Below are 26,364 nucleotides of genomic sequence, written 5' to 3'. Positions count from 1 at the left end.
TGCGGTCTGGCTTCTGGTCCTTGGTCGTGCTTCATGATCAGTGTGGGTTTGGGTCTGCTTTCTGGGTGGATGTGCGGTGGTGACATCCTGTATGGACCTCGTGAGTGTGGGTCTGGTGTCATTCCTCGTGTTAGGGACTCGTTTGTCAATAAGGGCGGGTTTCCAAATGGCTGGTAGGCGGGAGGTGTCATCTCGTTTGTTCATGCTGTGTGGGCGTTTTTCTATCTCAATGGCTTCTCTGATTATTCTGTTGTTAAAGTGTTCAGTTTTGGCGATAGTTCTGGTCTTTTTAAAGTCAATATCATGTCCTGTGACTTTAAAGTGTTGGACCAGGGAAGAAGTTGGTTCCTCTTTTTTGAATGAGTTCTTGTGTTCTTCAATGCGTTCAATGTGTTCTTCAATGCGTTCTTCTTCTTCAATATATACAGAATTCAAAGTGGTGAACATTTATAATGTGTCTTCCTCCTATTTTCCCCTGTGAGGAGAATTGGAATGAGAAAATGACTGGCCTTACCAGTCATTCTGGAGGAATGAGGATTGAGGATTCTCTCTCAATCCAACTCACATATATGCACATATATGCATACGTATTGTATACAATACATATTATATTGTATTGCCATATAAATCTGCATATCTTGCAAGATGGGTAACTTGGATTCAAGCAGGAATTGGTTACAGATTTGTAATGCTTTCCTATGAAGCTATTTGGATTTGGACAAAATTCACATAGTCCTTTTCTTTCCTCTCTCTGTAGAAAAAACTAACAGAATTACAGGAGGGTAAGAATTCTGTGGAGGAACAGGTGGAGGCACTACTGTTAGCAAAGGAAGCTGCTGAGAAACCTGAAAAAGAGGCCAAAGATATCCACGAGAAAGCCTGGGAAGGTCAGTCTGGGTTACTCTATTGAAGGCTTTAATGACATTGAATAATTAGCATCTTTCTTCTTAAAAGAATGAAGGAGATTTTGGTTTATGTTAGAACTACAGTGGATGGCAAATGAAAACAATAACATTTTTTCTCATCTGAAATAAGAATTTAAGTAGATGCCTGAGAAAATTTGGGAGATTTGGGGAAACAATGGCAGATGTATGAACCTGGTTCCAGTTTAGGAGGTTGTTTATCTTATAGTCTGTTATTTCTCCTACAGCTTTCATTTCCTGTTAGGTCTCCCACCACCAAAGGTCCCACAATGCTTAGGTGCCGCTTTAACACTCAATTCTGGGCAAAGGCCTCTGACCCGGCGCAGGTCCCAACCGGCTCCTTGGTTTTCCGAGGAGCTGAGGGGGATGAAATGCCGGAGAAGACGCCTAGAGAGTTCTTGGAGGTCCAGTCGTTCGGAGGCTGATCAGACACTAGTTAGGTCCTATAGTAGGACCTACCTAGTGGCACTGAGGGAAGCGAGACGTTGCTACGTCTCCTCCCTCATTGCGTCGGCAGATAACCGCCCGGCCGCCCTGTTTCGGGTGACTCGTTCCCTCCTTCAACAGGGGGAGCGGGATGACCCGTTGCAGGGACGAGCTGAGGAGTTTAGTGGTTATCTATACGATAAAATCGTTCAGCTTCGGGACGGTCTGGACCAAAATTGGGTAGATTCAGGTGAGACGTCGGAGACCGGTCTTGGTGAGATTGTTTGGGATGAGTTTGACCCTGTGGCTCCTGAGGACATGGACAGGTTGCTGGGTAGGTTGAACGCCACCACGTGTTTACTGGACCCGTGCCTCCTGGTTGGTACTGGCCACTCAGGAGGTGACACGAGGCTGGCTCCAGGAGATTACGAATGCTTCTTTGGTGGAGGAGTCTTCCGCCGCCGTGAAAGAGGCGGTGGTGAGGCCCTCCTCAAGAAGCCTTCCTGGACCCAGCTGTTTTAGGTAATTATCGTCCAGTCTCCAACCTTCGTTTCGCGGCGAAGGTTGTAGAGAGTGTGGTGGCATGTCAATTACCCCAGTACCTGGATGAAACTGTCTATCTAGACCCGTTCCAGTCCGGCTTCCGGCCCGGATACAGCACTGAGACGGCTTTGGTCGCGTTGGTGGATGGTCTCTGGAGGGCCAGGGATAGGGGTTATTCCTCTGCCTTGGTCCTATTAGACCTCTCAGCGGCTTTTGATACCATCGACCATGGTATCCTGCTGCACCGGTTGGAGGGATTGGGGGTGGGAGGCACCATTTTTCGGTGGTTCTCCTCCTATCTCTCCGATCGGTCGCAGACGGTGTTGACAGGGGGGCAGAGGTCGACCCCGAGGCGCCTCACTTGTGGGGTGCCACAGGGGTCGATTCTCTCGCCCCTTCTGTTCAACATCTATATGAAGCCGCTGGGTGAGATCATCAGTGGTTTCGGTGTGAGGTACCAGTTGTACGCTGATGACACCCAGCTGTACTTTTCCACACCGGACCACCCCAACAAAGCTATCGAAGTGTTGTCCCGGTGTCTGGAGGCCGTACGGGTCTGGATGGGGAGAAACAGGCTCAAGCTCAATCCCTCCAAGACAGAGTGGCTGTGGATGCCGGCATCCCGGTACAGTCAGCTGCAGATGCGGCTGTCTGTTGGGGGCGAGTCATTGGCCCCGATGGAGAGGGTGCGCAACTTGGGCGTCCTCCTGGATGAACGGCTGTCCTTGGAAGATCATTTGGCGGCCGTCTCCAGGAGGGCTTTTTACCAGGTTCGCCTGGTTCGCCAGTTGCACCCCTTTCATGCTCTCGTGACGTCTCGTCTGGACTACTGCAATGCTCTCTACATGGGGCTCCCCTTGAGGAGCACCTGGAGGCTCCAGTTAGTTCAGAATGCGGCTGCGCGGGTGATAGAGGGAGCCCCTCGTGGCTCCCATGTGACACCTCTCCTGCGCAGACTGCACTGGCTACCTGTGGTCTTCCGGGTGCGCTTCAAGGTTTTGGTGACTATCTTCAAAGCGCTCCATGGCATAGGGCCGGGATATTTACGGGACCGTCTGCTGCTACCGGATACCTCTCACCGACCCGTGCGCTCTCACAGAGAGGGACTCCTCAGGGTGCCGTCGGCCAAACAGTGCCGGCTGGCGACACCCAGGAGAAGGGCCTTCTCTGTGGGGGCTCCCACCCTCTGGAACGAGCTTCCCCCAGGACTTTGCCAACTTCCTGACCTCCGAACCTTTCACCGCGAGCTTAAGACACATCTATTTATTTGCGCAGGACTGGACTAGATTTTAAATTGGAATTGGTTTTAATGGGGATTTTATTATTTTATTATCATCATTTTAATTATTCGGCCAATTATAATAAGTTTTTTAATGGATGTTTTTATTTGTATTTATATGTATATTTTTATCTGGTTGATCCCTGAGTCCCTAGGGAGATAGGGCGGTATAAAAATACGAAAAATAAATAAATAAAAATAAATAAATAAAAAATAAATAGTTCTAAATTATTTCTTGGGATTCCATTTAAGGCAAAAGGAAGATCCTCTCCCCCAGTTCCATCACGGCTCACCTTCTTCTCTTCTGCACCAGTACTAGCTATTATTCTCCAGTTGTCCCAGCTTTGTAGCGGCCATCCTTAGGCTGCTGCTGCTTCTTGCTGTGGCTGAGAGGAAAAAGGATCCCTGTGCCAGATAGGAGAGCTGTGTCTCTCCACGACCTCACAGGGTGCTCCTCTTTGCATCACCGCCCCTTCAGGGCAGCTTGGGCTCCCTCCGGAGCCCACAAACATGAAGAGTTCAGCACAGGGAGCGCCTGCACCTCTGTGTCTATATCGCCACGACATCAACCGGAAGCCTCTGCTGTAGTTGATTTTCTTGCAGGTCTCCCCAAATTTGGTTTTCTTGGAACTAGATTTAAGATGCTTGATGTAACTCTAAGACTGATCTTGACTACTTTGTTCATTGTTGAGCCTTCCCTCCAAATGCTTAGATTGGACTAAGGGTGCCAGAGAAAGGGATGGGAGAGTCAGATGCAACTTCTTGTCTAGGTATATTTTCTGGAAGATTTAGCTTACATGCTATAAGATTTGGCCATGGACACTGGCTTAATCCACATTAACAAGGGAAGGTTAGTACAGAATGTTTCTAAATATCACTTGTATAGTGATATTGATAATATAGGAAAATTGTCATCTTTATGATCTGATACAGTATCATGTATATCTTATTCTGACCGTACTAGAAATAGAGTGCTGGATTGAACTCATCTTGGCCTGTGCCAGAAGAACTATTTTTACATTTTTAATTTTGATTACAAACCAGCACAATACCAGCTTAAGGAAATAACACTGAATTCTTAACAAGAAAAATATTAGCTGGAGTTGAGGGGAAGCAGAATTTCATTTAATTTTTTAGGGATCCATTAAGCTACTTAAAAAATGTGAGTAGTTTAACCAGTGCTTAAGAAACGCAGCAGTGTTTAGAGCTCTGCAGAATATTTTCCTTAAGTATCATAACAGTTCAGTTTTTTAAATATTTTAGAAATATTTAATACACAAGGTTTTCAGGTTTTGAGTGGCAAAATCAGGCAAATAATTAAGAACAACTGAATTTGCTTGGGTATGGATAGACAAATAATTTAGACTCAGTATTAACCATCGGTTACATTTTAATTTCTTTTTTATACTTTGGTCTGTACTTTCTGTGTCAGCTATTTTCTTCTCAGATTTGACAGGGCTCTGGGAAAGGAGTTTATAATCCTCAGATGTCTTTATATTACTATCTCATGACTTAAGCCCAGACATAAGTGAAAAAGAAATGCTGGGCATACCTCTGACTCTTGTGATTTTGCATAGTGCCCAGGTGATAGGTGTGATCTTGGATACCTCTTAATATTCAGAATAATAGCAAAAGTGAAGTGTATATCTCCAGCTGTTTATGGAAGTATAGATAGTCCTCGACTTACAACTGTAATTGAACCTGCAATTTTGGTCATAAGTCATGACAGTCATAAAGCAGGTCACCAGATGACCATGCATGATTTTACAACTTTTTTGTGGTGGTCATTAAGTGAATGTAGCAGTTGTAAAGTGAATCTATTGTTTGCCAGGGGTTTTAGGTTTTTTTTGCTAGAAACCAGAAGTAAATGGCAAAAATATTGTAAACTGTAGGATGCTGCCAAGGGCTATAAATGCAGGCTGGTTGCCAAGCACCCAAAATGTCATGTGATCCTGGGATGGGAGCAGATCTCAGAATTTGGAATCTGATCATAAGTCACCTTTTGGAGTCTGTTGTAAGTTTGAACTGTTACTAAGTGGCCAATTGTAAATTGGGCCTTTTTTTAGGGAAGAATTATGAATTTAAGCAGTTGCTGATATTTTGATAGCTTAATGGTGGTGTTTTAGAAATTGGTAAGCTATTCTGTAAATTCAAATAGTAATGAGCTTTTGGGTATGGTCTAGTTTTCTGTTATCCTGATGTTTCACCAGCAGCTGTGGCTGTTATCTACAGAGGCAGAGTGAGCTGCTTTGTGGTATACCTCACTCTATGATATGTTCTTTAAAATAAATTATGTATCTGCTTTGCAATAGAAAAGAAAGCAGCTGAAAAAGCAGCACAGGATCAAGCCAAAACAGAAGAAGCTTTTCATAAATTGGATGATAACACAGATGGAATGTGAGTCTAATAACAATTTTTTTCAGTGGTGGAATTTTTGGGTATCTGGGTTAAGGGGTAAAAAGAACAGTTATTCTACTCCTTCCTTCCCCTAGTGTCCAATTCTAACATTCCTTTGGGGAGCATCCATTGCCACCTTCACAAGGAAAGCTTTCTCGTTAAATAAACCAGTAATATGAACCAATCCTTGCAATAATTCTAATTTTTAAATAATCAATCACTTCCTAATCTTTCTACTTCCAAGAAAGAAGGCTCTGTAGATCGTCTAATTCAGTCTCAATTGCTCTCTTTCTTTCTTTTTGAGGAAAGATACTCAGTTGCCAGAAATGCCTTATCAGTGGTCCCCATCAGTGGTGGGTTTTACTTACCTTTACTACTGGTTCGCTCATGCGTGAGCACCACTTCCGCGCATGCACAGAGCATATTTGATGACTTCTGGGCGGGAGGGTGGAGCCTCCCGCCACTGTTACTACCGGTTCTCCCAAACCGGTGCGAACCGGGAGCAATTTACCACTGATTCCCATCTTTTCTGGCTTAGTGGACCAGCGGTGTGTGTGTGTGGGGAAGGGGATGGTTCTGTGCCACTTGTGCCAATGGAGCTGCACAAGCTTGAGGGTGCGCCTGCCACTCACACAGAACCATCCCCTTCCCCACTGCTTGTGCAGCTCAGTTCTGAACAGGCCATGGCCTGGTAGTGGGCTGTGGCTGGGACTTGGGGACCCCTGCTGTAAATATTCAAGACCAATTATTACTGAAAATATCTATTTAAAAAACTGGTTTCATTAAGAACGGAATTAGAATAGAATAGAATAGAATAGAATAGAATAGAATAGAATAGAATAGAATAGAATAGAATAGAATAGAATTCTTTATTGGCCAAGTGTGATTGGACACACAAGGAATTTGTCTTGGTGCATACACTCTCAGTGTACATAAAAGATATATTTGTCAAGAATCATAAGGTACAACACTTAATGATAGTCATAGGGAAACAGTCAATATAAATCTTAAGGATACTAGTAACAATGTTAAGTCATACAGTCATAAGTGGGAGGAGATGGGTGATAGGAACGATGAGAAGATTAATAGTAATGCAGACTTAGTAACTAGTTTGACAGTGTTGAGGGAATTATTTGTTTAGCAGAGTGATGGCATTCGGGAAGAAATTGTTCTTGTGTCTAGTTGTTCTGGTGTGCAGTGCTCTATAGCGTCGTTTTGAGGGTAGGAGTTGAAACAGTTTATGTCCAGGATGTGAGGGGTCTGTAAATATTTTCACAGCCCTCTTTTTGACTCGTGCAGATACAGGTCCTCAGTGGAAGGCAGGTTGGTAGTAACTGTTTTTTCTGCAGTTCTAATTATCTTCTGAAATCTGTGTCTGTCTTGTTGGGTTGCAGAACCTGTTTTTTGTTCCTGTTTCAAAATTTTGGCCAACTGGCTGTCAATCTAACTAGCTTATTTCCCTTCTGCTTCTCCAGGATATCTGTTGTAGAGCTTCAGACACACCCTGAGTTAGATGTTGATGGGGATGGAATCTTATCAGAAATGGAAGCCCAGGTAAGAGAGAAAATACTTTACTATCAAGGAAGGCTCTTCGGACTCAAGCAGAAGTTTTCATCTTTCAAGAATTTTCTATTCCTTGTGATTCTCCTGTCACTCTTTCATATAAGATCAGAGTGGATATTACTTTAAATTTGGAGGGAAGCTAAAGTTGTGGGTACAAATCAGGTCAGATGCTGTTGGCTTAGCAGACGTTTCTGTGAAGTCATTTTCTTTAACCAGTTCCTTTTTCAGCAATTGCCACTGTGCCTTGTCCTGTTTGTCCTTAGTAGTTCTCTTTATGGGTGCCTGGTTGCCTGGCAAGAGGTACTGGATCTTCAGTGTTTATTGCATTGATGACCAGTCTGTTAATCTTCCAAGATCAAGAGCAAAAATATGCCATTTATCTGAGAGCCAATGCTAACATCCATGTGATGGTATAATTTGCAGAACATTTCCTATGCCAAAATTACAATTACATTTTGTTCTGCTTTGCAATATTACTTCCAAGGGTGTAAAAATGTTGATTCTATAATATAAATTCATAGGTCTGTGATATAATTCTCCTCCATTGAGACTCTTCCGAAAGTATCTTTTAGTCATGTAGCAATGGAAATCCATATGGAGGTTGAGAGTTAATTTACTTTTAATTCTTCCCCCCAAAATACCCATAGTATCAGTATAAGGTCAAGGGCAGAAGAAATATTTCCCTAGTATTAGCTATAATTAAGGTTGTATACTGCTCAGAGTCACTTTGTGCGAGTTGGGCAGCTATATAAATTGATTAAATAAATAAATAATAAGAGTTGTACAGGGATAATACTTTACTTCTTCCTCCCTGCACTAACTTGCTCTTCCAGTATTTAGTTGGAATTAAAGTGGATTGAAAGCTGCTCACAGCTAAAAAAAAACCTAAAAAAAAATATTGTTTTGCACTAGACAAAACCATTTATATGAGCAAATTCTGAAGTTACAACTGTATGTGTTGAATCACTTATTGAATCACTATTTACTTTAGTTTCTTTTTGGAGACTAGGGAGAGAAAAAGTCATATTAAACACATTTGTAATTTTAAAGAGTTATGCAGAATTTTAAATATTAATATTCAAAGATCAACTCATAAGCTATCTGCAAGCCACCCAGAATCACAAATATGAGATGGGAGAAAGAAAGGAAAAGTAAGGGGAGGGGAGGGGAGGGGAGGGAGGGAAGGAAGGAAGGAAGGAAGGAAGGAAGGAAGGAAGGAAGGAAGGAAGGAAGGAAGGAAAGAGACTTTTAGGATTACTGTAGTCATGTTACTTATTGTAATTGGTCATATTTAAGAAAAATGCTAACTTGTTCTTGCAAATTTCATCCACATACTGAGAAGTGTCAAGTGCATTTGCTAAGTTGTATTAGTACTTTCATGAGCACTATACAATGGCTTACTTCTGCTCTTATTCTTCCAGACCTTGCTGGGTAACTCCTTGCAGGTGGACAGAGGCCATTTCCAGGACATTGTGTGGCCAGCGATCAAGGAGAAGTTCAAAACAGAGGTCAGTGTCTCAAATCCTTGAGAATAAGTACTTCCGGAAGAATGTTTTGGAATATATATTTAGAGCAGCTGCTTCTTCATAACAGGATTCATGCTGGGTGGGCAGACCCATTCTCAGGGGATGGCATCTTTTATTGATTGATTGTACTTTTAAATCTTGGCAGGCATTAATATTACGCTTTCTCCTTAGGAAGTGGGTTTGTTCCACACAGTATGAAACGTAATACATAAATATATTTATATCCTGTCTTCTTAGTGCTTATGCAGCACTCAGGGTAGTAAACAGCAATTAAAATTGATGAAAAAGACTGAAAATGTTAATTACAAAGAAAAGTGATACAGTTAGGAGCAGACAAATAGCAAAGCCAAAAAAAACAAACCCCCAGATGAAATTTATTTTCCGCATTTAAAAAATGCATTGCTAAATGAAGAATCACCAATTGTTGAATGAAGTGAATGCCTGTTTAACTTTTTGTGACCCATTTCCAGAGCTCTATCAAGTTTCTTTCACTCTCAATTGCACATGCAACATATGCAATCAGGTTATGGAGAAGAGTCTCTGATGTGGCCAAGATAGGATGGGGTGGCAATATTGAAGACTGAACCAGGGGTGAAATGCTCCCGGTTTGCACCGGCTCTCCAGATTAGGTAGCGATGGCAGCTGCTGGTTTGGAGGACCGGTAGCAAAAATCCCTGGCCCCGCCCCCCTGCCTCTGCTGAGCCGCACCATCAGCAGAGGTTTGGTTTTTTTACTTTTAAAAGTTTTTCTTCAGCTGAAACATGCCTTGAAAAGTTAAAAAAAAAACCTCTGATCGCGGGGCTGAGCAGAGATCATCAGAACACTTTAAGTTTTTTTTTAAAAAAAACCCTTCAGCCGAAGGGGGAAAAAAACAACAAAAAAACCCGGAGGTTTTAAAAGCCTCCTCTGGCGATCCCAGAGGAGTTTCCTGATCCTCACAGGTTTTTAAACTCACTTTTTAACAGCCCCCATTAGAGCCCCCACCTAAGCCCAGCCAATTCTCCCTCCTCACTTACCTATAATTACTGCTCTTTTGGGCTGGCAATGGCAAATTTTCTTCAGCTACTGAAGGAAAAAAAAGCTTGCTTTGACTTCCTGCTTTGCTGGCTGAGGAACTCTGGGATTTGAAGTCCACAATAAAATAAAATAAAATAATAAAATAAAATATTTGTGCAGCTTTCTGAGATTTGGGGTGTTTCTGTAGTGTTTCACTCTAACTACACAAACACACAAAATCTCAGAAAGCTGTATATGGCATTTTGTGAGAGTGTGTGTGTGAGTTGTGTGTGTGTAAAGTGTGAAAGTTGGTTTTTGAGCTTTTTGTGGCAGTGTGAAGTGCAGCTGCTTTTACATTGTGTGTGAGTCAGTTGTGTTGTGTTGTGTGTGTGTAAAGTGTGAAAGTTGGGTTTTGATACCTCTTATTGTTTTTTATACTTTGCTTATTATTTTTATTATTTATTGTTATTGGCCATGCCCACTCAGTCATCTGACCGCCAAGCCACGCCCACCAATTAAGCCACACCCACAGAACCGGTAGGGAAAATTTTTAGATTTCACCCCTGCTGAAGACCTTTCTATTCTATGAAGCCTTAGAGCAGGAGTGTCAAACTGGTGGCCCACAAGCTGGATGCATCACATGCAGGCCACACCCACCCCAGCTCCAGGAAGGGGAAAAATGTCACAAAACATCACGTGACAACAATGTTAGAGTGCAAGTTTGACACCCATGCCTTAGAGGAAAAATAAACTCTTATTTAGGATTCCTAAGTAAGATCTGTAGTACTCATTTTTCCTTGCTTCTCAAGTTGTTGAAGAGCCAAATTGAGTTGGTAATCAAGTGCATGAACAGGAGTAGTTTTAAGCTGAACTCAGTTTTCCCTTTACAGAACTTGGCTGAAGTACAGCCTCTACAAAATACTCCAGTGGAAGAGGAGTCTGATACTCAGTCTGATGCCCAGGTGGACCAGTTACCACCTGAAGAAGACTATGAGGAAGATGAGGAAGATGAGGAGGAAGCTGATGATGATAGTTTGGATGAAGAGATGAAGGTACAACATTAAATTGCTGTGTGAGATCTCTCACACAAGGAAGTTTCTTATTGTATTCCTAACCTAAATAGTGTTTACAAAGTTGTGCTCCCCAGGAAATTGTGTGCAGATTTGCTTATTTTATTTATTCAGTTCTTTATGGTTTGTATGACTTGAGAAGAACTGATCAGTAAATTATGTATTGAGGATAGGGGAAAGAGATGTTTTACTAAACTTTGATCAAATCTTATGAAAAATCAATAGTGAGGAAACTTTACTGATCACAGACGCTTGCAACATTACTTGCACGTATTCAAGCTTCTAAAATAGCTTAATATCCCAAATTACATAAAGAATTCTGCAAGTGTAGACTTCTAGATGATAAATAATTCTATTTCATATTTAGATAGATAAAATCAGGTAGGGACACATTTGCTTTCTTCTTAAGGGCAGTGGGAAACAGACTTTTCATGCTATATAGAAGAAACATAGGTTGTGATAGTGTGACTTTGAATAATGCAATATATTTGATTTAGGGCAAATTATAAATTGATGCCAGGTTGTATTTAAAGCAAGCCAAAATCCATATCACCAGGCTATCACATGCATAGGTGGGGTTTTAATCATGCTAATCATCCTGTGTATGAAATGTGAAAAAGAAAGGTTCTGTTTAAAAAAAAAATGAAAATGAAGAGGCTCATATTTTTTTTTTGTTTACATTTATACCCCGCCCTTCTCCGAAGACTCAGGGCGGCTTACAATGTATAAGGCAATAGTCTCATTCTATTTGTATATTTTTTTACAAAGTCAACTTATTGCCCCCCCCAACAATTTTGAAGAACTATAGCAGAATACACTATGAATATGGGTTTATCTTCTTTTACTGTAACACAGTATTTCATTAATAAGTGCATAAAATTTATATTTTAAAATTTTATATGATTATAACTTGTTGCTGGCAATCCTTATGATTTATATTGATATATTGATCATCAATTGTGTTGTAAATGTTGTACCTTGATGAACGTATCTTTTCTTTTATGTACACTGAGAGCATATGCACCAAGACAAATTCCTTGTGTGTCCAATCACACTTGGCCAATAAAAATTCTATTCTATTCTAATTGCCTATTTCTGTCTAATAGGAACCAATTCTGTTTTCCATAGAAATGTCACTGAGTAGTGCAAATTTGAATAATGTGACCATTTGTGGGATTCTTCAACCACATTGATGGAGATCTGCTTCTACCTAATACTGAGCTTTAATAAAAACATACTGGTTTGATGTAATTTGTGATTTAAGCAAAAATAAACATTTTCTTTAATGTTTGGAACTTCTCTAAATATTAGAAAAAGAACATGTATTCCTTACAATTCCCACATTTTGGACCAGGTTTTCTGGAGTTGCTAGGAGTTATAATTCAGTGGCATCTCCCATATTACCCAGATCCTTGCATTGCTTTCCAAGTCTTTAAAAATAAACTAGAGAAAAAAATACAATGGTCATTAATGTCTGCTTCTTCTTATTGTGTTTTGCTCTGCTTTACTTGCATAATTTTTTCTCTGTAAAGCCAGATATTTCATAGAGAATTATGCATGCAATAGTCATTATCTGTCTTGCAAACTATTTAGACTAACAGTGCTGTCTTTTGCATGCTAAACAATTTAGGAGAGATGTAAAAGATGCCATTTGTGTAAATCAAGGGCAGCCTTAGTGGCCGAATACATCCTGCAGTTAGGAGGCTGAGCACTGCAGAGGACTAGAGTCACAAACATGAGAATGAATTGATTGGGAAAGGACTTTGGGGGATTTTATTTCTTTTTAACTGTAACATCTTTTTAGGGCATACATATTCAAAGTTTTCCCTACTCAAAATGGTAGGAATCTCTGCTAACATTATTTTTCAGCAGTCTTGATCAGAAGAGCTCTCAGAGTTGCCCATCCCAGCATAAGAACATGCTTTTCTCATGTAGAAAAAGCAATATTTAAACATTTTTACAATATTTAGTGAAATACATTCACTCATTTGAAGCTGGCAATATTTGAAGTGACTCTTGTTTAGTGGTTAGTATGGAGTTATACATAAATGAGAGCCAGGAAAAGTGCCGGACTCGGAGAATGGAGATCCAAGTTCTCCTTTAGACATCGACACCAGCTGGGTGACCTTGGGCAAGCCACACACACACAGCCTTGAAACAGCATCAGGCTCTGCAGCAAGCTGACTGAACAACAGATCCCTAGTTGTACCACACAGTGATGGCATTGCTGTGTAAATTAAGCAAGCAGAATGCAAAAAAAGTGGACCAAAAAAAAAGTTAAAAAAAGCAATGAAGCAGGACAAATGATAAGAAAAAAAATGATCTGCTACTCTTAGCTTTAGCATGGGTTTATTTTTCTTTTCCTGATTTGGTAATGCACTTTCTTTGAAAGCTCTAGTCACATGGTACCTATAAAATTAACCTTTTTTAGTCAGCTTATCCTGCTATTTTTCTCGTTATTCCACAAGGGTTATTGATGGATTTCAAAAACTAATAGTATTCTTTTGGCTTAATGTCTCTATAGGTCTCATCACCCAAACCATCATCAGATGATAAGGCAGCAGAGGAAGAAATGGAGAAGATGCCTCCTTATGATGAAGCAACTCAAGCTCTAATTGATGGTAGGCTGTTGAAAGTACTATATCCATGATGGCACACATGCCACAGTGATACACAGAGCCCTCTCTGCGGGCATGCCAGCTGTCGCCCCAGCCCAACTGCACCGCACATGCACTTCCCACCAGCCAGCTGGTCTTTGGGTCTCTGCCGCGTATGCATGGGCACGGGGTGCATGCGGGAGATGCACACACACGTGTGGGGTGGGGTGAGGCTCAGGTGGGGGGTGTTCGCATTGTATTTTGGGGGTTCACATGCATGTGCCCCATTTTGGGCCTGGAAGGCCTCCGGCACCAACCTGGAAGCCAAAAATGAACAAAGAGGGCGGGGCACATGCCAGGGGGACATATGCGCATGTGCAGGGGGTGAGGCATGTGTGCGGGGACGCAGGGACATGCGCGGAGGGGCTCGCATTGCATTTTGACACTTCCAGCACGCGCATTTGTGCACACACTTCGGGAACTTGGCACCAAAAAGGTTAGCCATCACTGTACTATATCAAACTTTATGGTTGTGGAAGGTTCTGGCAGAAGTAGGTTTCTGCACATAATTTGAAGGTTAAAAAAAACAACTTTCCTGGTTCATGATTGCTCTCTTAAAACTTTGTGGTAAGGATGACAGTTATAAATGTAGCATATATTTACTAATTTTGATAGCTCATATAAAACTGAAACTCCAGAATAGCCTACTATGAATCTTTAAACAAGTAACTAAATGATGGTAAATATTTTCAGACATAAAGAGGAGATTATAAGAGTTACAAGCGTATTTCAAAGTAAATATTAAAATATTTGTCATAAATTATCTTCACCAAGGACAGGAGATAAGGCTACAACTCAAAGTTTTTCTCCAATATAAGTTCTCTTATATTGTTCCTGCTAGGATGTTATGGGCAAGATTGCCTCAGGGCTTTGGATTTATGTGTTGTTTTGGCAACTTTGCAGTTATGGTATCTTGGAGAGAGTAATATGGGGTAGCCGATACTTCACATGACTTTTTACATGTTTATTTGTCATTATAAGCCAAAGTAATGTCTCTCTTACGCCTAGTGGATCTGTATATTTGCAAATATATTTTATTTAATAATACATTTACATAACAGGGATAGTTTCAACATCATGTGAAGTGATAATACCACTTTATATTGCATTAGTGAGACCATGCTTGGAATACTGCACCCAGTTCTGGTCACCATGATACAGAAAAGATGTAGAAAGAGTTCAGAGAACAGCAACAAAGATAATAAGGGGTCTGGAAGTTATGGTTGCATAAAGTGGGTATGTTTAGTCTAGTGAAGAGAAAGACTAGGGTTGACACAGTAGTCTTCTATTGGAGGGGCTGTCGCAGAAAAGACGGGGTTGGCTATTTTCCAAAGCACCTGAGGACAGGACAAGAAGTAACAGGTGGAAAATCATTAAAGAGAGATCCAACATAGAACTAAGAAGAATTTTTTTGAAAGAACATTTCATCAGTGCAGTTGACTTACCTTCAGAAGTTGTGGGTGCTCCATCATTGCTTGTAAGAAGAGACTGGACAGTCATTTTTCCGGAATGGTATAGTGTCTTCTGCTTGAGTAGTGGGTTGGACTAGAAGATCTCCAAAGTCTCTTCAAACCAGGGATGCTATTTGACTGGTTCAGATGATTTGACTTGGTTCGCCGAACTGGTAAATATCACCTCTGACTGGCCCCGCCCACAGTCACCCAGTCGGCACTCACCCGGTCGCCAGTCACCCCTTTTGCCGCTCGCTGCTACATCCGCCTTATATATGTTGCCTTCGCCACGCGGTCCAGCTAATTGCCTCACCAGCTGTGCTCAGCTCACCAAAGGTGAGCAATGCATGCTGTCCCCTTGCCCTTCACCTTGGGGCGGGGGCCGGGGCCCAGCGGTGTGCCATTCCCCAAGGTCCCAGAGCCGCCGCCTGCTTGCCACCAGCTTCGGCCAGGTCGGAGAATGCACTATTCCCCAGCTGCAGCCTTGCCCCGGAGCCGCCACCTGCTCGCCACCCACCTCACTCACCTACCTTCGTGCCTTGGTGGGAGGGGGGACATGGCGAGGTTCGGCTGCCTTTTGCACCAAGAAGCCTCCAGCTGCCGATGGTCGTTTTTCGGCTGCCTTCTGAGCAGCTCTGCTGCGATGCTGTCCCTCCAGCTGGTACCATTCTGGGCGGGTCTGGCCCTGAGCGGCACTGGCAGGCAATGGGTGTACGGCCGCCCAGCCTGATCAGAAGGCAGCTGCTGGCCACAGTCTTTAAGGTACAATCCTGGGAGGGAGGTGGGTACCATAAAGGGATAGACCGCAGCCGGCAGCTGCCTTCTGAGCAGCTCGACTGTGAATGCTGGGAGAAAAGTTCAGCTTCTCTCTGCTGCAGCATTCAGCGTGGCTGCTTTTCTCCTCCTTCTCAGGCTCATACACACAGAGCAAACATGAGAAAGAGGCGAGAAGCAGCCAAGTTATATGCTGTGGCAGAGAGAATCTGAACTTTTCTCCCTGCATTCACAGTGGATCTGCTCAGAAGGCAGCTGCTGGAGTCTGTCCCTTTAAGGTACTTCGACCTCTGGGAGGAAGGGGGCCAGGGGGGACCATAAAGGGAGCAGCTCTGCTGTGAAGGGAGGGAGAAAAGTTTGGCTTCTCTCTGCTGCAGTATTCTCCTCCTTCTTGGGCTCATACAAGCAGAGCAAAAATGAGAAGGAGGCAAGAAGCAGCCAGGTTGAACGCTAGAAGACTTGGCCGGCCAAACTTTTCTGTTGGTTCTGTGGGCATGGCTTGGTGGGTTGCTGTGAGTGATGTCAAGTTGGCCATGCCCATTCAGTCACATGAACCACCCAAGCCACGCCCACAGAACTGGTAGGGGAAAAATTGAATATCATCACTGCTTCCAACTCGATATTATATGTTCTAAGTCTTTTTTTTTTTTTGTTCAAGGGAAGATACTTACAGACATGTTAGTATCTTGGTTTTAAATGCTGATTTTTAGATCCTTGATGTTGAGGATTGTGGCTAATCACCTCAGAGATGTTTCCTAAGGAATCATTTATGGTATTGATGGAATTGCTGCTGCTGGGTCCTTTGGAGTTTATCTTTATAGGCCCAATATTGAGACCCCTCCTCAAGAAGCCTTCCCTGGACCCGGCTGTTTTAGGTAATTATCGTCCGGTCTCCAACCTTCGCTTCGCGGCGAAGGTTGTAGAGAGTATGGTGGCATATCAGTTTCCCTTGCACCTGGAGGAAACTGTCTATCTAGACCCGTTCCAGTCCGGTTTCCGACCCGGTTACAGCACCGAGACGGCTTTGGTCGCGTTGGTGGATGATCTCTGGAGGGCCAGGGATAGGGGTTGTTCCTCTGCCCTGGTCCTATTAGACCTCTCAGCGGCTTTTGATACCATCGACCATGGTATCCTGCTGCACCGGTTGGAGGGATTGGGAGTGGGAGGCACCGTTTATCGGTGGTTCTCCTCCTATCTCTCCGATTGGTCGCAGACGGTGTTGACAGGGGGGCAGAGGTCGGCTCCGAGGCGCCTCACTTGTGGGGTGCCGCAGGGTCGATCCTCTCGCCTTCTGTTCAACATCTATATGAAGCCGCTGGGTGAGATCATCAGTGGCTTCGGTGGGAGGCACCAGCTGTACGGTGATGACACCCAGCTGTACTTTTCACACCGGGCCACCCCAACGAAGCTATCAAGTGCTGTCCCGGTGTTTGGAGGCCGACGGGTCTGGATGGGGAGAAACAGGCTCAAGCTCAATCCCTCCAAGACAGAGTGGCTGTGGATGCCGGCATCCCGGTACAGTCAGCTGAGTCCTCGGCTGACTGTCGGGGGCGAGTCACTGGCCCCGATGGAGAGGGTGCGCAACTTGGGCGTCCTCCTGGATGAACGGCTGTCTTTTGAAGATCATTTGGCGGCCGTCTCCAGGAGAGCTTTTTACCAGGTTCGCCTGGTGCGCCAGTTGCGCCCCTTTCTAGACCGGGATGCCCTGTGCACGGTCACCACGCCTCGTGACGTCTCGCCTGGATTATTGCAATGCTCTCTACATGGGGCTCCCCTTGAAGGGCATCCGGAGACTGCAGTTAGTTCAGAATGCGGCTGCGCGGGTTATAGAGGGAGCCCCTCGTGGCTCCCGTATGACACCTATCCTGCGCAGACTGCACTGGCTACCTGTGGCCTTCCGGGTGCGCTTCAAGGTTTTGGTAACCACCTTTAAAGCGCTCCATGGCATAGGGCCGGGCTACTTACGGGACCGTCTACTGCTACCGGATACCTCTCACCGGCCCGTGCGCTCTCACAGAGAGGGACTCCTCAGGGTGCCGTCAGCTAGACAGTGCCGTCTGGCGACGCCCAGGGGAAGGGCCTTCTGTGGGGCTCCCACCCTTTGGAACGAACTCCCCCCAGGACTCCGCCAGCTTCCAGACCTCCGAACCTTCCGTCGCGAGCTTAAAACACACCTATTTATCTGCGCGGGACTGGACTAGTTTTTTAAATTTTCTAATTTTAAATTTTTTAAATTTTATAGGGGTTTTAATTGGTTTTAATATCTATATTATTTTAATAATCAGGCTTTTTGAATATGTTTTCTTAATGGTTTCTTAATTTGTATATATATGCTGTTTTATTTGCCTGTGAACCGCCCTGAGTCCTTCGGGAGATAGGGCGGTATATAAATTTGAATAAATAAATAAATAAATAAATAAATATTAAATAACAGATGGCCTGGTATTGTCAACTAATACTTTGAGGGGTCATATTGTAAGAGCTGAGGTGATAACTTCTGCGCTCTTACATGCAGAAGCTGCCCTGTACTGAGTACAGTAGTTTTTGTGAGGAGGTTGCAACCTATTCGGATATTCTGGGAACTTTTTTCCTAGACTATGTTAGAGGATGAATTTTGCTGAGCAAGTTTGACCTTCGCAACTCTTGGTACAGAAACTTGGTGTCATGAAGTGGAAAAGGTACTGGACTAGGACCAAAGTTGAGGTCCTTTTCAATGATGCCTGCTAATTGAAGAGTAGCATGCTATGTCTGTGTATGCAGAGGTCCTTTTGAGCATTTCATAACCCCAAATTCCTCAATGAGATCATCTAGCAATTCGATGCTATACATCAAAAAGGCAGCTTTTTTAAAGATAGCCAAAAGCTGATTATTGAGGAAATGCATATTCTGCACCCAGGAGGAAAATTCTGTAAATAAGGCAAACTCAACTCACATATTTCCCCCCTGTTATTTGTGCTGGAAGGGTTGCTTTAAAATATTTTGCCATCTGTAAGAGTTTTAAAAAATGCTTTTAGAATGAAGATTTGTTTGATTGAGAAACAGAATTCTGAACTTAAAACTAAATTGTAATTTTGCGCTCTAGATCTATGATCACTATCCTATCCCCAGAGCAAATCTAGACTTTAAACGTCTGTTTGGTTTGTAAGCTGTCAATGCATTTAGCTGCATGAACATTTTAGCAGAAGCTCTTTAAAGGGATTGGAGGGTTTGAGACTGTTAGTTCTTCTAATGGAATTAACTGCCAGTGATAATACCAGTGTACATATTTTGTTTTAGTAAATGTCATAAAGAGGCTTAGAGCAGAAACAAAAGGCTTCTGCTCTAAAAGTGCTAAATAGTGGGATTCTCAGAAAGAAGCACTATGGAGTTGGCAGAAGAAATTTAGGCCTCTGAGTCCAACTTCCTTAGTGCAGGAATCCCATATTAAAGCCTGAATTAATTATTTTTAGTATTTGTGTCCATAGCCATGTGCTGCATGAAAGGAAACAGGTCTTACCCCTCTACCATTGTCAAGTCAGATTCTTAAATATTATTACTAATATTTAGGCACTTATTTTGGAAACTGGTACACTGGAAGGCCCAGGGAAGTATATTTACCAAACAAGCAATCTAAATCAACAATCTTGATTTAGGATGGGGAGATCTGCCATGAACCAGTACTTTATTTTACACCTTCTTATTGAAAATGCCTAGTTTAATGAAAAGTTTAATGCCTAGTTTAGTGAAAAGAAGGACTAGGGGAGACATGATAGCAGTTTTCCAATATCTCAGGGGTTGCCACAAAGAAGAGGGAGTCAAACTATTCTCCAAAGCACCTGAGGGTAGAACAAGAAGCAATGGGTGGAAACTAATCAAGGAGAGAAGCAACTTAGAATTAAGGAGCAATTTCCTGACAATTAATCAGTGGAACAACTTGCCTGCAGAAGTTGTAAATGGTCCAACACTGGAAATTTTTAAGAAAATGTTGGATAACCATTTGTCTGAAATGGTGTAGGGTTTCCTGCCTGGGCACGGGGTTGAACTAGAAGACTTCCAAGGTCCCTTCCAACTCGTTGTTGTTGTTGTTGTTGTTGTTGTTGTTGTTGTTGTTGTTGTTATTATTATTATTATTATTATTATTATTATTATTATTATTATTATTATTATTATTATTATTAAAGTATCAGTCCTGTGCATGGCATTCACTGATTTAAAATAGTTTTTGACTATTTTTAAAACAGAATTTGGAAATTTTATTGACAGGCATATGCTGGCACTTACCTGCATCCAAATTAAACTTGACAGAGTTTTATGCTGTAGTTCTGAATAGGCCAAATAATTATTTAAGCAGCATGATAATGATCTTCAGAATGATTTCATCCAGGCTCCACAATCCCTGTGTTGCCTCTGTCCATTACTTGTTTACTATTATACCCCAGAATTATCTGACCATTTGCTGGCTTGGAGGGTAGGTTTACAACATTTTTAAAAGTATATCTTTTATTAAGAATTTTGATTACAATATTAAAAACTAACACAAACTTAGTTTAGAACAAGAGATGATAACAGAAAAAAGAATAAAAATATAAGAAAAAGGAATAAATAGAATAGAAATATATAAAGAATTGACTTCCAACCTTCATTGCAAGTATAAACAAATTTAATAACTCCTTAACCTATATAAGGTTACAAACACGTATTTCTTCATCCCATACCTTATCTATAGGCATATTCATGAAACATCAATCTTTTAATCCTGGTATCAGCTAAAAGTCCATAAAGGGTTGCCAGAACTTTGCAAAAAAAAAAAAAGTCTTATTTAAACCTTGATCAAATAAACCAGTTTTATACTTAACAGTAGAATATTGTCATAGGATGTGATTTCTCTTCACTTCTTTATCCCATAGCAGATTTCTTCAGGGCTTTAACAATCCCTCTTTTTTACATTCAATAAGAGAACATTTTCCAAGTCATTTTCTTGGTTTATCATTTGTATTTCCCTTTTAATTTTTAAAACCTCAGCCACTTTCTTTTGTATATCCAGTCTAGTGTCTGTTTATAAATCATTCTCTTGGTCTGTCATTTGTAGTTCCACTTTCAGTACTTTCTGTCTTGTCAAAATTTGTTTTTCATCTGTCATTCATTAACATCTTTTGGATATAATCTATCCATAGAAGCTACCATCATTACTTACTGTTGATATTGCGGTTACTAACTTCTGGCTCCAGTTTTCAAAGATCTTCTTTAACTTCTCCAGTTATCACATTTTGTGTCATTTGTAAGTCCCAGTATTAAACTGACATCAAGAACAAACTTGTAGTTCTCCCCTTCTGCTTAGAATCTGTTGTCCCTTCTAGATTAGATTAGATTAGATTAGATTAGATTAGATTAGATTAGATTAACAGAGTTGGAAGGGACCTTATAGGTCATCCAGTCGAGCCCCCCAGGAGACTCAAGCAGGAAACCCTACACGGTTTTTGATAAATGGCAGTCCAATCTCTTCTTGAAAGTCTCAAGTGATGAAGCTCCCACAACTTCCGAAGGCAAGCTGTTCCATTGGTTGATTGTTCTCACTGTCAGAAAGTTCCTCCTTATTTCTAGGTTGAATCTCTCCTTGGTCAGTTCCCATCATTATTCTTTGTCTGGTCTTCAGGTGCTTTGGAAAATAGCTTGACCCTCTCCTCTCTGTGGCAGCCCTCAAATATTGGAACACTGCTGTTATGTCTCCCCTGGTCCTTCTCTTCACTAGACTAGCCATGCCCAGTCCCTGTAACCATTCTTCATATGCTTTAGTCTCCAGTCCCCTAATCATCTTGGTTGCTCTTCTCTGCACTTTTTCTAGAGTCTCAACATCTTTTCTATAGTGTGATCAAAACTGGATGCAGTACTCTAGGTGTGGTCTTACTAAGGCTTTATAGAGTGGTATTAGTACCTCACCTGAACTTGATTGTATCCTTCTGTTAATGCAATTTAGGATTGCATTGGCTTTTTTGGCTGCCGCTGCATACTCCTAGCTCATATTTAGCTGGTTTGCCACTAAGATTCCAAGATCCGTCTTATAGTCTGGTTTCACCCAGTTTACTTTTCTCTACATCGAATTTCATTTTGTTAGATAGGGCCCAGTGTTCAAGTCTGTCAAGATCCATCTGGATTTTGAGCTTATCTTCTAGGATGTTGGGTATTCCTGCCTATCATTTCTAAAATCATAAAATTTATCTTTGCTGTGACTTGCAATAGCCGGGATAGCCAAAATATGTCAGTTTAAGATGATTAATTCCAAAAGTGATTAGCATGTAAGGTTTGTGAACTTAGTGTTCTTCAAAAGACTGCTGTGTCAATTCACCATACCTCCCCCAGAAGTCCAAGTTTGTAACATTTCTAAAGACCGTTGTCTTTACCCATTTGGTGAAAAGGAAATCAAAGCTGTTGGTGATGCACTGCTGTGTGCTCTTTTATGGAGATAATCAGGCTGCATATGTATTTCCCAAATTACACCATCATATTACAGGACTGGAGATTGCAGGACTGCCTATTAGCTGATCAGGAGGTGGAGATCTTAGGAAATATAAGAAGCCTCTTTTTATTGGCTATGATGGAATGTAAACAGTTGTTGCTTTATATGAATATAATTTAATATAACTTCTAATGTATTACTTTAGTTACATTCAGTTTTGATGTATCAGTACAGATAGTCTTCAACTTACAATCATTTGTTTAACAATCATTCAAAGTTACAATGATGCTGAAAGAAGTGACTTACCTCACACTTACAATTGACACAATGTCTCTGAGCTTTGTTCAATTTCCATGTTTCCTTCAATTTGGGAGTCTAGAACTGGACACAGTGTTAGAGAATAAAAGGAAAGTATCAGCTGAGGCAGAGGAACTAGAGATCAAATTGCCAACATATGCTGGATCATGGAGAAAGCTAGGGAGTTCCACGAAAACATCTACTTCTGCTTCATTGACTATGCTAAAGCCTTTGATTGTGTAGATCACAACAAATTGTGGCAAGTTCTTAAAAAGATGGGAGTACCAGACCATCTTATTTGTCTCTTGAGAAACGAAGCAACAGTGAGAACGGCCGTCTCCAGGAGAGCTTTCCACCAGGTTCGCCTGGTGCGCCAGTTGCGCCCCTTTCTAGACCGGGATGCCTTGTGCACAGTCACTCACGCCCTCGTGACGTCTTGTCTGGATTACTGCAATGCTCTCTACATGGGGCTCCCCTTGAGGGGCATCCGGAGGCTTCAGTTAGTCCAGAATGCGGCTGCGCGGGTGATAGAGGGAGCCCCTCGCGGCTCCCGTGTGACACCTATCCTGCGCAGACTGCACTGGCTACCTATGGCTTTCCGGGTGCGCTTCAAGGTTTTGGTGAACGTCTTCAAAGCGCTCCATGGCATAGGGCCGGGCTATTTACGGGACCGCCTACTGCTACCGAATACCTCTCACCGACCCGTGCGCTCTCACAGAGAGGGACTCCTCAGGGTGCCGTCAGCGAGACAGTGTCGTCTGGCGACGCCCAGAGGAAGGGCCTTCTCTGTGGGGGCTCCCGCCCTCTGGAACGAACTCCCCCCAGGACTTCATCAACTCCCGGACCTCTGAACCTTTCGTCGCGAGCTTAAGACACACTTATTCATCTGCGCAGGACTGGATTAGGATTAGTTTTTTAAATTTGTGGGTTTTTTAATGGTTTTTATCATTTATTCTAAATTTTTAATCTCGGCCAATTGAATAAGTTTTTTAATTGTATTTTAATAATATTTATATTGTAATATTATTGTTTATTTTATCTGGCTGTGAACCGCCCTGAGTCCTTCGGGAGAAGGGCGGTATACAAATTTAAATAATAATAATAAATAATAATAATAATAACTGGACATGGAACCACTGATTGGTTCAAAATTGGGGAAGGAGTCTGTCAAGGCTGTATACTGTCACCCTGCCTATTTAACTTATATGCAGAGCACATCATGAGAAAGGCGGGGCTAGATGAATCAAAAGCTGGAATTAAGATTGCTGGGAGAAATATCAACCACCTCAGATATGCAGATGATACCACTCTAATGCAGAAAGTGAAGAGGAACTAAAGAGCCTCTTGATGCGGGTGAAGAAGGAGAGTGCAAAAGTTGGCTTGAAACATCCAGCCCTCTCAATTCCTGGCAAATAGATGGGGGAAGAAATAGAGGTAGTGACGAATTTTATTTTCCTGGGCTCGCAGATGGGGACTGCAGCCAAGAAATTAAAAGACGCTTGCTCCTGGGGAGGAAAGCTATGCCAAATCTAGATAGCATACTAAAAAGCAGAGACATCGCCCTGCCAACCAAACTGCATTTAGTCAAGGCCATGGTTTTCCCAGTTGCAATGTATAGCTGTGAAAGTTGGACCATAAGAAAGACTGAGTGCCAAAGAATTGAGGCCTTTGAACAATGGTGCTGGAGAAGATTCCTGCGAGTCCCTTGGACTGCAAGGCGATCAAACCAGTCAGTCCTAGAGGAGATCAACCCTGACTGCTCTTAAGGAGGCCAGGTCCTGAAGATGAAACTCAAATATTTTGGCCACCTAATGAGAAGGAAGGACTCACTGGAGAAGAGCCTCATGCTGGGAAAGATTGAGAGCAAAAGAAGAAGAGGACGACAGAGAATGAGGTGGCTGGATGGAGTCACTGAAGCAGTAGGCATGAGCTTAAATGGATTCCAGAGGATGGTAACAGGCAAGAAAGCCTGGAGGAATGTTGTCCGTGGGGTCGCGATGGGTTGGACATGACTTCGCAACTAACAACAACAACAACAACAAATCAGCTGTTGCCTGGAAGCTGTACTTTGGTTGAAGAAATTTAAATTTATCATTTCTTTACAGCCATCTCACAGTGCTGACTCATGTTCAGTTTTCAGTAAATGGGTATAGGGAGACCTTTTTCAGAAGTACCACAATCAACCTTGTATCTCCATCCTATATGTGTGCATTTGATTTTTGTTTCCTTAGTGGAGGACTTGTACTTCTTTCTTTCACATTTCTTTCTATTGCTTTCAGTCCATTTCTCAAATCTATTAATTTTTTTGTTTTGTTTTTTGTACTACCATCCAATTTTCAAGTTTAATTAATCAGTTGCCTGAACCATGAGATGGGTGGCATTTTGATGAATAAATAAGTAAATAAGGAACTATCACAATCGGGGCAATAGTCAGCTTTTGGTGAGGCCAGCCCAGAATATTAAAGTTGATGATAAGAGTTTCAAAAATATTGGAGAAAGTGATGTATATGAGGGAACGAACCTCAGAATGATAAAATAAGAATCCAAGAGAAAATGATTATTTTTGAAGGGCAGTTGGGAAGTTAATGCATTACATTTGCACAAAGCTTCAAGCATCTCAGTGCCTTTAGAGGGCACCCCAGTCCTCTCAAAATGTTTATGCTAAGATAGAACAGGGGATTTGTTGGAGCCATTTCTAGTTCCCTTGGCACAGAGTTGTGTCTCCAAATAATGACTCTGCGTAATTAATATGGTTTGAAAGAGGCTATAGAAGTAACTCTCCGATCTGCTTTTCAAGAGTAATTCTTCTTTAATAGAGCTTCTAGAGGCACTTTTGTTTGTTTGTTTGTTTGTTTGTTTGTTTGTTTTAGTGTATGGCATGCGTTAGCCAGGGATCACAAAGGTGGCTGGCTGCCTCTGTGAAAGGAATTTTTTGGGTGACGTTATCTTTTACCCGCGGGATGCCTGAATGCCAGTAGGCAATCAGGGGAGGCTCCTTTCTTCTCCCTCCATGGTTTATTCGCTCATGGGAATCGAGCCGCTGACCTCAGCAGTGTGCAAGCTCGTCGTCTTACCACGTGAGCCATCGTAGCTCCAGTCTATAGGCGTTATCATGATCAGATAACTATTTGCCACCAGCCACAATAATTTTAAAAATATTTTTCCAGGTTTCCAGGGCCACTGGGGAGTGTTGATATAATACCATCACTAAAAGGCACAAGATGGAATTTGTGGCCTTTTTTCACTACCCCTAGGGAGAGGGTGCTGAATGGAAAAAGCGTGGTAAGCCTGAACATGTTTTTTTTTAATTTCCATTTTTAATGGAAATTTGTTCAACATTTTACCTCTACCTTTAAGTGATACGAACTTGGGGATAAGGGTCTGTGGTGGGATCCTCTCAGTTTAACAACCGGTTCGGTGATCGCACGCATGGGCGCACGTGTGTAGTTTGAAGAAGTATTCACTTCCGTGTTTCTTCGGAGGAGAAACACAGCTGAGGCACAGCAATCTGCTCTGCTGCACGAATCAGCTGAGAAAATAAAGGTAGAAAAATAGCGCTGATGGGCCCATCTGATCTTTGGGGAGAATCAGTTCACTCCCAGCTGATCGTCAGAGCTACCAGCTCACCGGAACCGGTCCGAACTGGTAGAATCCCACCCCTGATAAGGGTGGGGATTAATCTGGGATTACTCCTGCAGTAGTGGGATCATATGATGTGGCCCCGTGATGGTGATCCTATGTACGCATGCCTGAAGTGGTACACGGAGCCTGTTATGTCCTCCTCGCCTCCGTCCGAACGATGGCTTAATTAGCCGGCTCTAATCAGCTTTGGCAGCAAAAGAGCCAGCGTCTGTCAAGAGCTCTCGTTGGCTGCCAAGACGCTGGTGAGTCACAACCTTCAGCTCTAGTCAATCTGTGGATTTGCCTGATACAAAGAGACACACCAGCTCTTGCTGCCTTTTATATCCTGTGGGGTGTGGCTCCATGACTCAGCACTTCCTAGGCCTGCCCCTCCCCTGCTTCTGTTGT

The 26,364-nt window shown here is 42.4% G+C and overlaps 1 protein-coding gene across 3 annotated transcripts in view; it reads left to right on the top strand.

The window, feature by feature from the left end:
• PRKCSH (protein kinase C substrate 80K-H) overlaps positions 1-26,364 on the top strand; it is a 57,104-nt gene that overhangs the window by 14,495 nt on the left and 16,245 nt on the right. For all 3 annotated transcript variants that reach the window (XM_058169650.1, XM_058169651.1, XM_058169652.1), the window contains exons 7-12: positions 758-887; positions 5,484-5,568; positions 7,044-7,122; positions 8,553-8,639; positions 10,544-10,705; positions 13,248-13,344. In XM_058169650.1, coding sequence (XP_058025633.1) covers positions 758-887; positions 5,484-5,568; positions 7,044-7,122; positions 8,553-8,639; positions 10,544-10,705; positions 13,248-13,344 — 640 coding nt within the window. The remainder of the gene's footprint in view (positions 1-757; positions 888-5,483; positions 5,569-7,043; positions 7,123-8,552; positions 8,640-10,543; positions 10,706-13,247; positions 13,345-26,364) is intronic.

This window comes from Ahaetulla prasina, chromosome 2, assembly GCF_028640845.1.
Source record: "Ahaetulla prasina isolate Xishuangbanna chromosome 2, ASM2864084v1, whole genome shotgun sequence".
Lineage (NCBI taxonomy): Eukaryota > Metazoa > Chordata > Lepidosauria > Squamata > Colubridae > Ahaetulla > Ahaetulla prasina.
The sequence above is the reverse complement of the archived record's forward strand: the minus strand, read 5'-3'. Positions and strand labels throughout refer to the sequence as shown.